Here is a 13517-nt window from a genome sequence, read left to right on the forward strand (position 1 = left end):
CTGGTTGAATGTTGATATTAGGTTATGGTAAGTAACCCCTGGTTGAATGTAAAATCTTAAATGTAATTAACAAACATACATAAATATATTGATAATTTTTTCTTGACTGTTGTAAATATATATTTTTGTGGGTCTTGAGGATCAGTCAATAATACAACTATATTTAGGCGAAGTTTCGCACCTTATTGTTTGCATAGTCATGCCAATTGTCTATTACAGTTTATTCTACATTACTGTGGTATAACTAACGGTTCTGGCACAAACAATAAGGTGCTAAATGTCACCTAAATATAAATGAATCATTGACTAATCCTCAAGACCCTCAAAAATATACATACGATCGACCATAAGTTAATAAGGATAGTAGAGGGAAGAAAAACAGTTATTTATTTTCTGCCGATGTTTCGACTTATGCTACAAATCTTCATCAAAGCTGTAAAATAGAAGTTTAAACAGAGACCCCTCAAATTGAAATAAAATCCCTCATTTTTAAGGAGTCTCTGTTTACACTTCGACCTTATAGCCCAACGTCGGCAGACAATTATTTTTCCTTCTTTCTCAACCATGCAGTCCTGACCGTCTCCTTTTAATTAACAAACATTTTAAGACTGTTAAAGTTTTCATTTTGTCAGTTACAATATTTTACGACTGAAGGCCTCAAATGATAAATGAAAGGGGGGAAAATAATAAAATTTAAAATAGAAAAATAACTTTATTCTGTTCTCTAAGAATAACTTTCATGTAAACAGAAAAAAATATAAATCTTTTCTGATCAGGAAATAACAATCATTAAATAGAACATTACCAATAACAAGTTAATACATATATATACATTATCAATACATAAAAAAAATAATTAAGTTCTTCCATCATATCGACATTTAAAAAACAATTATTTTCACCAGACATAGACAAAATTGAAAAAGAAATACATTACCGAAAATTCTTCAGTAGAATAACAGGAGCTTATGAGTAATTTGTAGAACAAGATGGAAGGAGTGGAATATCAGGGTATTTATTGACTGTCAGACGATTTGGAGTTTCTAGGAAAGGGTTTGGTGAATTTAAATTAAAAATAAATATACCAGTATTTAACATATTTTTTACGTAATTATACTCAAAAGAAACACAATTCTCCCTGAATATAGGTACATATAAAAAAAATTTATGTACATGCACATTGAAGTAAACACACATATAGACATCAATAAAAGTTAATACAGACATGGAACAATAAAAATATATACTTTTATTTATATATATATGAAATAAGTATTCACAACCATACAGTTATTGAATTATACAAATACACACACTTAAATACATATTTGATGAAACAAACTGTTAAGTAAAACAATGAAAGTTAAATAATAATTTTAAGATAGTACACTTAAGCTGAGATTTCATTACTTAATAGGGGTGTTTAAGTTGAGAGAGTATGTTTATCCATTGTCGGTTACTAAATATTTCAGGTGTTATAACAAAGTTCTTTCATTTTCAAAAAATAATTTTGGGGAACCTAAATAGAGATTATATCCACAAGTATTATTTTATAAACTTACTAAAGTGGATTTATATGACTTTCGTGAAAACTAGGAGAAATATTAAACTAGAATCGTTAGTTATTATTGGAAAGGAACATTATATGAAGGTGGAAAAGTAAACTGCTAATGCAATCAGAAGTTTATTGTTCTGCAGAATCATCTAACAATATCATTACGAGCATTAAAGTTACATTATGTAAAATGTAATTGGACATTAATGTTTGATTGAATAAATCACTAACACTATATTTGAGGTAGATGAAACAAATTCTGTAAATACAATATAAAAAATACAGCTAACAAATTGGCAATTTAAAAGAAAATGTACAAAATTGAAACAAGCGATTAACATTTTAAAACAGATTCTTATTATCTCAATAATTCAGTTACACTATTGATTTGCTCTTTCTGTTTTTTTATATTATTTTAGTAAAACAAACCACATTTCCAATCAGAAATTTATTGTTCTGCAGAATCAACTTACAACACAAACAAGAATACAAAAGTTACATTACCTAAAATGTAATCAAACACTTACCTAAGGCTAAATTTGTGGTGGTCGTGAAAAACATAATCAGTGAAATATAAGAAATGACTTTACATTGTTAGTAATTCATATTTTCATTATAATAGAAACAAATATTGATTTAAAACAAACTGTTCCGTGTTCCACGACGACCTTTCAAGTAGATAAAAAGTAAAATAAACCACAAATACAATTAAGATTTTTTTTTTTTTTAAGCAAAATCAACTTACACATAAGTTATACTATATAGAATATAATCAAACATTGCTAACATTAAATTTGTGGTGGCCTTGAAAACATAATTAGTGAAGTATAAAAAATGAGTTTACACAACTAATAATTTGTATTTTCCGTTTAATACAATAAATTCTAATTTAAAACTATCAAAATTTTAAATTAGATTTTCACTAATTCAGTTTTACACAACGGCCTTTCAAGTAGATAAAAAGTAAAATAAACCACAAATACAATTAGGATTTTTTTTCTTCTGCAAATTCAACTTACAATGTATGTAAGAATAAATATACAGAAAAGTTACATTGTATAAAATGTAATCATACCTTAAAACCTACTTCATGAAACAACTAACACTAAATTTTTGGTAGTCGTGAAAACTATATTAGTATATATAATATAAAAAATGAGTTTATAGAGTTAATGATTCAAATTGCTTGTACAATAGAAAAAAGTAAAACTTAAAACAAGCAATGAAAATTTAAAATTAATTCTGACTAATACAGTTTTACACGACTTCCTTGCAGGTTTTTTTTTTTAATTGAAGCTAAAATAAAAACACATGCAATCAACATTTAAAATTTAATCAAAAATCATCTTACAATGTAAGGAAGAATAAAAAGTTACATAATATATAATAAAAAATTGAAACACAATTGTAAAAATTTCAATTACTAAATTTGTGGCGATCATGAAAACTTAATTAGTGTAATATATAACATTAGAATGAGTTTACTTATTTGATAATTCAACTTTTAAATTTAAAATAGTTTGTATTAAATCAGAGTTTTACACGACTGTCTTTCTAGTTGTCTTGAGATACATTAAAGTTACACCATACACATAAAATGTAATTAAGCAAACTCCTGACACTAAATTTGCATTGGTCGTGAAAAACTAAATTCAATAACATATTTTTACGCAGTTCAAATTTTCAGTTTAAAATAAATTTTAACTAATACAGTTTTACATGATTACCTTTCAATATCATTTTTATTTTATTTTAGGTAAAATAAACCACAACCACAAATGCAATAAAAAATTTATTTTTATTCAAAAACAACTTACAATGAATGTATTAAAAACATAAAAGCTACATTACATAAAATGTAATCACACGCTAAACAAATTTCAATCGAACACATTACTAATACTAATTTTGTGGAGGTCATGAAAAACTTAATTACAACAATATCAGAAATGAGTTTACTTATTCAATCATTCAATTTCAAGTTTAAAAAAGTACAAATTCAAAATGAGCAATTTAAATTCTTAAATATATTTAGGGTAAAACAGTTTTACATGACTTGCCACGGATACACGACATAAAAAACATCTTAAAAAAATTGTTCACCTCCTAATATCAATTCAACTTTAACTTGGATATTACATGATTATAAAAAGTACAAAAATAATTTATTAAAAAATTTTAAACAACAAAATATAATCGTATGTGATTTATTTTTATTGTTATTAAAATGTGAGTTGTGCCTATTTCTTGAATTATACCAATATCACAATTAGTTCCAACATCAACAAAGTCCAGAATTAATGATCAGATAATGTAACGAGATTAAAATGTTAATTTTCATACAGTTGTTAACTGTAATATTCAAACCGAAATATAATTCATGCATTTTACTTTCACAATAACTTTAAAAAGTAATATCACAAGAACAATGTTAAACTTGTTTTAAATGTGTTATTAAAAATTTTAGAAAATAAATAACTAAGTAGCACAATAGCACATAATACGCTACTTCTTTTCTTTTTTTAAGTTATCACTAATTATTAACAAATTGAAATAGTTAAAAAATACGAACTAACGATTATTAAGTCAAATGATTGAAATGAAACTGGGAGATGCTAAAACAATCACCTAAGAAGGGAAAATCAACCCCAAAAAATTCAAGTAGTAAAACTACAAAAAAAAAATCCTACTTAATTAAGTAGGACAAAAATATAAAATTAGTTAAAAATGTTAAAAGGCTTAGGCCAAAGAATGATGAAATCACTGAGTTAACTCTTTAAAACCCAGGCAAAATATGAAATAAAAAAAGAAATTAAAAAAATCGCATGTATTGAAGTCAACAGTGGATCAATGGATCAGTGAATCAGCCAAACAAATCTTACTTTTACTTCCTATATTTGTTTTTACCACGTCCTCGACAAGCCGGTATTAGTACAGGAAAATTTTCCGGATCAGTGGTAGGACTGACAGTTGGCGGGGGCGACTCTTTGGTAACTTTCCATGGATTGCCTGGATCTCTCTCACGAACTGGGCTGGTTCGAAAAGTAGAATTTCTAACTGCCGCGTAAGCTTCTCCTCTAGCATTCTTGAAGGCCCCGGCACCTTCATTATTCTTAGTGTTCAATTGAGGAAAATCTGTAGATTTAACAATGTCATCTTGTCTTTGTGTGCCCCAAGGATTTCTCTCACGAACTGGGCTGGTTCGAAAAGAAGAATTTTCAACTATATTGTTACCTTCGTTTCGAGCATCCTTGAAGTTCCCGGCTCCAGTATAACTCCCAGGACCTTCATTCTTCCTGGTGTTTAATTGAGTAAAATCTGTAGTTCTAACAATGTCGTTTTGTCTTTTTGTGCCCCAAGGATTCCTCGGATCTCTAGTTTCATCCCTTGGGGAGCCTTGATTCTTATTACTGTTTTGAAAATTTTGTGTTTGGCCCTGTAGTAACAAAGGAAAAATCATAAAATAACAAATGAAACTAGTAATAGTAATTCAATTATTTCTTTACATATTGTCAGTCCGAAGCCTAAGTATGTATGTGAAAAGAATATATATCTGCAAATTTCTTTATCATGGTTTTTTTTTTGCACTGTAACGTGTGCTCCATTCTTTTCACAATGCCAAAAAGACTGTGTAAGTGATTTCACCAACTAAATATATCAAATGATTTACATCAAAATTAGAAATTAGCTATTGCCTTACTCTCGGAAAATTTTAGATACATCATTTTAGCTTTGGACCAACAATATTCAATACAATAAATTTCTTTAAATTATGAAGAAGATGGAAACTTTCCGAAATGTTTCAAAAGCTCTCAACTTAAAGCCTTGATGAAGCTCTACAAAATGGGGTGAAACATCGGCAAATAAACAGTTGTTAACTATTCTTATTTTCAATAAATGGAATATGGTCCGGGTTAGTACTTAAAAATAGTACAAAATATTACTATTTCAGTTAAATTTGACTGCACCCGGATCATATTCCATTTATTAATACACACAGTCAATCAGCAATCTTCCAGTATTCGTATTCTCTTTTGACCGTACCCCTGACCTTCTTCTTCATAATTTAAAATAATACGTTCAATTATTTATATACATTTAATAAATATCTTTGTTGAAAGGGTTTAGGTTCAACATCCTTAAATCGGTAATTCTCACATAAATGATCTCTAAAACCATTTGTAGTGTCCCATTTATGAGTTTTTGAACAGAAAAATTTCATAAATTGTAGTTTATAAACTATCTAAAAGTGAATTTTATTTTTTTTTGCAGTCAAATATTTCTTTGTGTAGAAAATTAGTTAAATCCATCAATACTTCATCCCTTTGTCCTGTCCAGGTGCAACTTCGAGATTTTGTAGAAGGCATTTCCTATACGAAAATTACAAAATCAGTCCTTTCATCATAGGTAAGAATATTTGTATATTCAAAAGGAGGCATCATCATTATAAGACAGATAGGATAGGATGATTCTCATAATGATGAGAATGGACGAATTTGGAATCCTCAAAACAAGTCTTGACTGAACACCTTTAAAGAACAAGAAGAGTAGACCCACTGGGAGGACAGTTTCGCAAGCGATGCAAGACGTCCTGATTAGTACCCACAACTGGAAGGCAGCTAATAGAGAATCCTCTACGCAACGAGTTCAGGTGCTCATGTAAGCAAGAGTATTCAAAATAATTTATTCTTACTTCTCAATACTAGTTGGGAAAATGTTTCAACAAGACACTATATTATAGAAAATCTCAAGTTCAGTTATGATCCTGTCCTCTTCTTTAAATTCGAGGGCAAGGACTTCATGATAAGCCAATATTTGAAATGTTCAAATCGAGAGTATGATTGTCAACTTAAGATAAGTTGTAGATTAGTAAAAGAATGAATTGCTTTAAATTGTTCTCAATTTTTACAAAAATAAGGTATGCTATATATTTTAACTTTTAACTCAACAAGTGAACAGCAGTTTAGAACAATAATTTTATTATGAGAAGCTAAAGGAGTACACGAACTTTAATAAATATACCCTATAGTATAAAACCCTGGAAGCAAAAGCACCTAATACACGACAATGGCCACAAACTCTTTTATAGTTGACTATTTGTCTGACAAATTAAGCACACACCTACATAAATAAAAACACATTTCACCATGATGATTTGAACGCTATACAGCAGAGCAATTTTCGATTAGCTGACATTTAGGCAAAACATAAATATAAATATTGCAATTTCTGTATTCACAATATAAATAATAGATGAGACAATTATCAATTTTATATCTTAATAAACCTTTATAATTCTGTATTATATTTTAAATAGAGGGAGGTATATATTGAATATTTTCAATTATTTTATTTTTCTGTTAATTGTTTTAATCAAAATTTTAATTTATTTATAACACAACCACTGTTGCAACAAAATAATATAGCAATCAAAAGCTGATTTTTTTTTTCAGGTTTTCAAATTTTATTTTTTATGTTTTCAATTCTTGAAAATTGAACAAAATTGTTCAGAAATATTTGTTATATCATAAAATATAACATGTTTATGTATCTTTCTAAGCTATAAAATTACATCTTGCCCAAATTTGCCCTTTTTCGAATAACTGCTTTTCAAACTATTTTTTCTTTTTTTTAATTCATGAAGATAGGAAATGAGGACCGTGATTGTTGATTGTTGATAATTGATTGATTGACCGTGTATATAGATGAATGGAATATGGTCCGGGTGCGGTAAAAAAAAACTCGAATAGTAGATAATTATACTATTTTATTGAGCCAATGTTTCCCCCACTTTGCAGAGCTACGTCAGGGCTAAAAAAAGATACAAACACTATAGTTACAAAAAGGAAAAAAGAAAAAACATAAGTGTAAAATAACAGGGGTATAAAATGAAAAGTAAGATATAATAAGAAAAATTAAAGGTTGTAAATAGTAAATGAAAAGGGTAATAGTAACAGATAGATAAGAGAAGAAATATTAAATATTAAATATATTGTACTTTCTTTAATATTTCTTCTCTTATCTATCTGTTACTATTACCCTTTTCATTTACTATTTACAACCTTTAATTTTTCTTATTATATCTTACTTTTCATTTTATACCCCTGTTATTTTACACTTATGTTTTTTCTTTTTTCCTTTTTGTAACTATAGTGTTTGTATCTTTTTTAGCCCTGACGAAGCTCTGCAAAGTGGGGCGAAACGTTGGCTCAATAAAATAGTATAATTATCTACTATTTGAGTTTTTTTTTTTACCGCACCCGGACCATATTCCATTCAACTATATTGTTAACATTTCTTTTCTATGTCCCTTTATTAAATTAGGTATTCAAAGATCATTAGCTTCAGTTTGCCTTGTGTTTGTTGATCATAAAAAATATATTTCATTATTTGTAATTTTTTTAATGAAAGCATCAGTAATATAAATTAAAATATGGCTTTTCATATGTTCTGTACTTATTTCCATCCATTAGATCAATTCTCCCTAAATTTGTCCGATTTTTCTTTTTACTTGAAAAGTTAGGGAAAATTTTATGGTAATTTTATCACTGCTGGATTCAGCAAATAGAACACATAGACAATTTTCTCGATAACAACAAAGAGTGGATCAAACTAATTATCAATTTTTCTTATGAAGTATTTTATAAAGATATTTTATATATCATTATATGATCATCCTCGTATTTTTAGCTAATTAAAATTTTACAATTTGAACAGAAACATACATTTCCGATAGTATTTCTTTTTTTTTGTTCAGGAAAAAATAGGGCTGATTAACTTCTTGAGTGTTTATTACAAGTATTTTTATCTAAGTTAAATTATATATCAATAAATTAAAAGAACTTGCTTCAGATAGGCAAAATTAAATGAAAATTAGAGAAAAGAAAACATAAATAAACAACTGACCAAATTATGCTTTGCTACGAGAAACTCAAGCTAAATAAATATAACAAAAACAAGTTAAAATAGACATAAATAAATAATAGGTAAAAAATAGAAAAACGAGAAAATATAAGAAGAAATAAGTTAAAACAAATATACAGTAGAATATTATATGCCCTATTGGGTATCCTGATATAACCAGTTAAGCAGGACTATGGGGGAAAGAATAAACTCTCAAATATAAGCTTAACTGAAATATTAGGTAAAAATTAAATAAAATGCAATTCAAAACATAATAGATATGTAATACTGCTAAATTATTACATGATGAAATAAATTTATAACATCAATTTAAAAAAAAAAAAAACTCTAGATACCTGATTTGATTTAAGAATAAAAATGATACTTAAGTTTTTTTATAGTAGTCAAAAAATCAGTTACTTTGTTTTGCTTAATCAAATATAGAAATTTTCAGCACTTTAATTTCTTTTTACAAACGGTTAGGTGAGATTCTATTGTAAACAACTTATACAAGGTAAGCAAAATTAAATAGAAATTAGAATGAAAAAACTATTAATATATACATAAGTATAATATGAGTAAATAAATAAAAATGCGAATAAATAAATAAACATGTCAATAAATAAATAAAGAATAAACAAATTTAAAAAACTTAGATGAGACAACAGAAAAATTAATGGAAATCAGAAAGAGAGAAGAGAGATAGAAGTCCAACGAATTAAGATCACTAATGTGTAAGATGGAACTAATTTGTCTTGTCGATCAAGGTAGGAATAATATAACACATAATAACAAGTTGATTTTATTTAAAAACAAAATCTTACAAATTAAATAATACTTTATAAACACAAATTTACACGAATCGAAAAAAAAAAAAATACAATGGTAAAATCAATTACATCTAATAATTAATTTAATCATGAGAGTATACAATGGTAAAATTATCATAACTAATATCATTAATTACCCATAAATGATTATTTTTACATAACATTATCTAAACAACTATAACAATAATAATCTTTCATAGATTTTAATTTAATTTTATATATCAACATATCAAAGATGGATATAAACATGAACAATTTAAAAGAAAAGAAAATTTATAACTTGAACAGAAGAAAACTTTTAAGCTATTTTCATTAATTAATAAAATCTTACAAATAAAATAATACTTACATATTTACTGAAAATCATTAGATGATTAAAAAAATAACTACATTTAATGATTATTTTACTTTTAGAAATATTAATGTTAATATCCATCGAAATATTATCTATCAATGTTTATTTTTTTTAAAAATGTATTGACAATTTCATTACAATGGTCTGGAAAATATCATATTTAAAAATTAAATTATATCTTCAATAATTCCTCGAGTCCTAAAAAAAAGAAAAATAAATAAATAAATTCAAACAAAAGAAATATAATATATACATACAATGCCATTTATAACTTTAGGACAAACAGTTCACATGAGCAAGAACTGCGCGAATCTAAATATATTTTTTTTAATTTTATCTATACTACCTGTTTTTATACACCGATGGCTTACGTCATAGTGGTGTCAAGAGTACATTTGGACTAGCTTTGTGATTCAATTAGTCAAAAAATTAATTGAGAAGTTGAAATTATCCTAAAAGAGAGAACCAATATTGTTTGTAACGTTAGTGGAAATGTACTTAGCACCACTGCGAAGTAAACAATCAACATATTAAGCAAGAAACTTTGTAGACTCTGTTTGACTCCACCTCATCAGTTGCGTCTCTAAATTCCACTGTAAGTTTAATTTGTTATAATAAAGTTTTGTTTCATATTTTCCAAAATGTATCGAATTTTCTAAAAAAAAAATTGAAGTGGTCCTTAGTTTTAGACTGGCACTGTATATAATTAAATAATAGAAAAACCAAAGATAAAAAATACAGACATAACTTACATCCTTAAAGGAGAGCAGATGCCAAAGAATATCTTCGATCTGTTTAACATATCCTGATGAAAATAACTATTAGTATGAGAATGGAAATGTGTATAAATAACTTCAATAATAATTGAGACTCACCAAGTTTGATATTTAATTTCATTTTTGATTTCTTCAATTTTGTAAATAAAAATGTTCTTCATGAAAAAATAAATCCTCAAAATGCAGGTATAATAAAATTGTCTAAAGCGATAGCATCATCAGTTCTGTTCTCTCCAACACCTGAATTAGAAAATAATTCAGCGTATTAAATCAGACAATACTTTAATATAATGGACACCCTTCTACAAATCTTCTTTCTGTACACCTCACCTCTCATGTTTTTCAAACAGGATTTCTCACTTGTTTTTGTACAAAGCAGTAAAAAAAAAAAAAAAAGTTTTAAAAAATCTTTTATCAAAACACAGTTGTAGAACACGGTGAAATTTCTGTTTCGGAAAGTGACGTGTCGTGTATGAAAACATAAAAATGTTTGACTGTGTACAACACCTTCGTGAGTCATTTTCAAAATGGATATTCACTTGAATAAAATTACTAAATTTCTTAACCTATTGCCTAAGCGAAATAAGAATTGGTAATATTGTTAGAAGAATTATCATAAAATTGCTTATATTTTTTTATTAACCTTGGAACATATTCCTTAAGTACTGTACAAATTACCATTCTATAATTGAGGCATATTTATGAACTAGGTTGAATTGACGTGGAATGACAAATTCCTAAATTTCGCAGAAACCTAGAAAGAAGCTTGCGGAACCACTGATCTAATGAGATATAAGGTTTCGTTTTATACATTCCTATTAGTTTTTTGTTTTTTTAAAATAATTGAATGATTAAGAAAAAATTGGCCACACACTTCACTCGGCTTTTTGATCTTAACTAAGTCCCCCTTAAGCCCTGATGAAGGCTTCAAATTCTCGCCAAAACATTGGCACTAATAAATAACTTTTTACTTGTGTTCTTCACTCTACTTAACTATTAACACATCATTATCGATAAAATAATTCTATAAATAAAATCCCATTTTCACCAGCCCAATTTTTACCTGATACCGCCCAGATTAAAAGAATCCAATTATGCACTAGAAAAGCATAATTTTATTTTTTCTCATACTTGTCTTTTTTTTTATCACAAAGGCAGGGCAAAAATAACATATATTTCTATTTCGGAAGAAGATAATTGACCGTATGAAATAGATTGTAGGAAGATAGTCCGGGTGGCGATCAATAAAGGTATCAAAATAGTAAAAGAAACCTATTATCAACCAATGTTTCGCCCCACCTTGCAGAGCTTCGTCAGGTCTGTCAGGTTGGAACAGAGATGTCAACCCAATTCAACTTAGTTGACATCTCTGTTCCAACCTGACGAAGCCCTGCAAATTGGGGCGAAACGTTGGTTAATAATAAATAGTTTTCTTTTACTATTTTAATACCTTTATTGACCACCACCCGGACTATCTTGCTACGACATATACTTCTATTTAAATAAAATAATTTAATATGAGGTGAAGATGGTAGATGGAGGAGTAAGGAATACAAATATGTAAAACTTATTTTATTAGTGCGCTGGTGTTTTGACCAAAATTTCAGACCTTCATTAAGTACAAAACCAAGGAGAGGGTCAAGTCAAAAGCTACGACAAGTTCAGAATCGAGGCAGTGTTGTTGGAGTTTCGAAGTTGCCAAGATGAGACCTTAACACATCTCTCTCATATGAAAACTAACCTAAATATCTGCAAACAAGGATAGAAAAACAGCTATAGTGAGGATAACCGAGTTTCACCTAATGAAAATATAACAAATCCCTCAAGAAAGTAAATATCAGATCACATTGACCAGACATGTTAGAGGTTACTATCTAATAATTTGTTGGGCTATGTCTTTTAAGGATGCCTTCAAGCATTGATGCAGATGCTCGATGAGGATTTTTCACCGAATAAGAAGAAAGAAACTACACATTTACTGTACCAGTGTCCATTGCAATTTCATTACCAAAGATAGAATTATAACAGCTGATGGCAGCATAGACAGTTTGTCAAAGTTCTCAAGATACCAGTATATTCATTCACAGCAGCTGGTAACACTAATTAATTTAAAAACTAAACATTTATATTAATAATTAAAAATTATTTTAATCGAATTTATTTTCAACTTCATCTCTCTTCCCTCATCTCTCAATAAATTAAGATAATATGCATTTATTTTGAGTACTAGAACATAAAATTGTAAGATTGATAAATATTGCAATTACATAATGCCTTTTCATAAAGCTTTTAATTAATTCGAAGATAAAAGCTTACCTTTTATGATACATCTTACCAACTTCAAAACATTAATATATATATTTTTTTCACATAACAATTCCAAGTTTTTCATTCTTCTAGGCATTCGAAAATTAAAAGGTCTTAATCAATACAATGTAGTATTTACATTAGTACAATGTAGTATTTACATTAGTACAATGTAGTATTTACAATAAGATCTATAGCTCGCGAGCGTACAGAGCCTTAAACAGACCCATAGTTTTCTTGGCATAGATGACAGGAGATTACTCACTTACCAAATGTCCCATCCTTATTATAAAAAAGGCAATAATAACCACCAACTTAAGTTTCTCAGAAGACATTTTCAAAAACAAAACAAAAATTTAGCACACAAACCTGGTTAGCATTCATAGCCCTGTAATTGAAGTTGTGTTGAGTAGTGACAACTTCCCTTTCACCACCGTTAGTTTCATTCCTGCCCTTACTAACTTGAACATTTTTCTTTGCGGATCCCTCACCGGTTTCTGTCCTTATCCCAGTCCCCTCTCCAACTTTACTTTCCTTTTAACAAAATTTCATAATAAATTTTAGATATTCAGTCTATTAAAATTGCTAGTTAATGTTCAGAGGTATTTGTTAACTAATATCTGCCGATGGATTCTGATGAAGAAATGTTTAAAAAAGACAATATATTGTCGGTATTGTAATAATTTAAAAATTATTAAAATTAAATAAATTGAAATTTTATATTTTTAACTTAAATTCTCATATCTTAAAGATAGCTTGGGTTCAAATTAAAAACTTTAATATAAATATAT

At 27.7% G+C, this 13517-nt stretch overlaps 1 protein-coding gene across 6 annotated transcripts in view; it reads right to left on the reverse strand.

The window, feature by feature from the left end:
• Window positions 1-1671: 1671 nt before the first annotated feature.
• The window catches only part of LOC106681148 (uncharacterized), a 31648-nt gene continuing 19802 nt past the window's right edge, over window positions 1672-13517 (reverse strand). For 4 of the 6 annotated variants that reach the window (XM_067049594.1, XM_067049593.1, XM_014421432.3 and 1 more), the window contains 2 exons: window positions 13096-13260; window positions 1672-4991 (listed from right to left, as the gene is read on the reverse strand). In XM_067049594.1, coding sequence (XP_066905695.1) covers window positions 4440-4991; window positions 13096-13260 — 717 coding nt within the window. In that variant the 3' untranslated portion in view covers window positions 1672-4439. Of the gene's footprint in view, window positions 4992-9715; window positions 10299-10395; window positions 10449-10518; window positions 10660-13095; window positions 13261-13517 lie in introns of those variants that run through there. The other 2 variants (XR_010843986.1, XR_010843985.1) reach the window with 2 other exon arrangements.

Source organism: Halyomorpha halys, unplaced genomic scaffold, assembly GCF_000696795.3.
Source record: "Halyomorpha halys isolate HHAL.00 unplaced genomic scaffold, Hhal_1.1 Scaffold2.1, whole genome shotgun sequence".
Classification (NCBI taxonomy): Eukaryota; Metazoa; Arthropoda; class Insecta; order Hemiptera; family Pentatomidae; genus Halyomorpha; species Halyomorpha halys.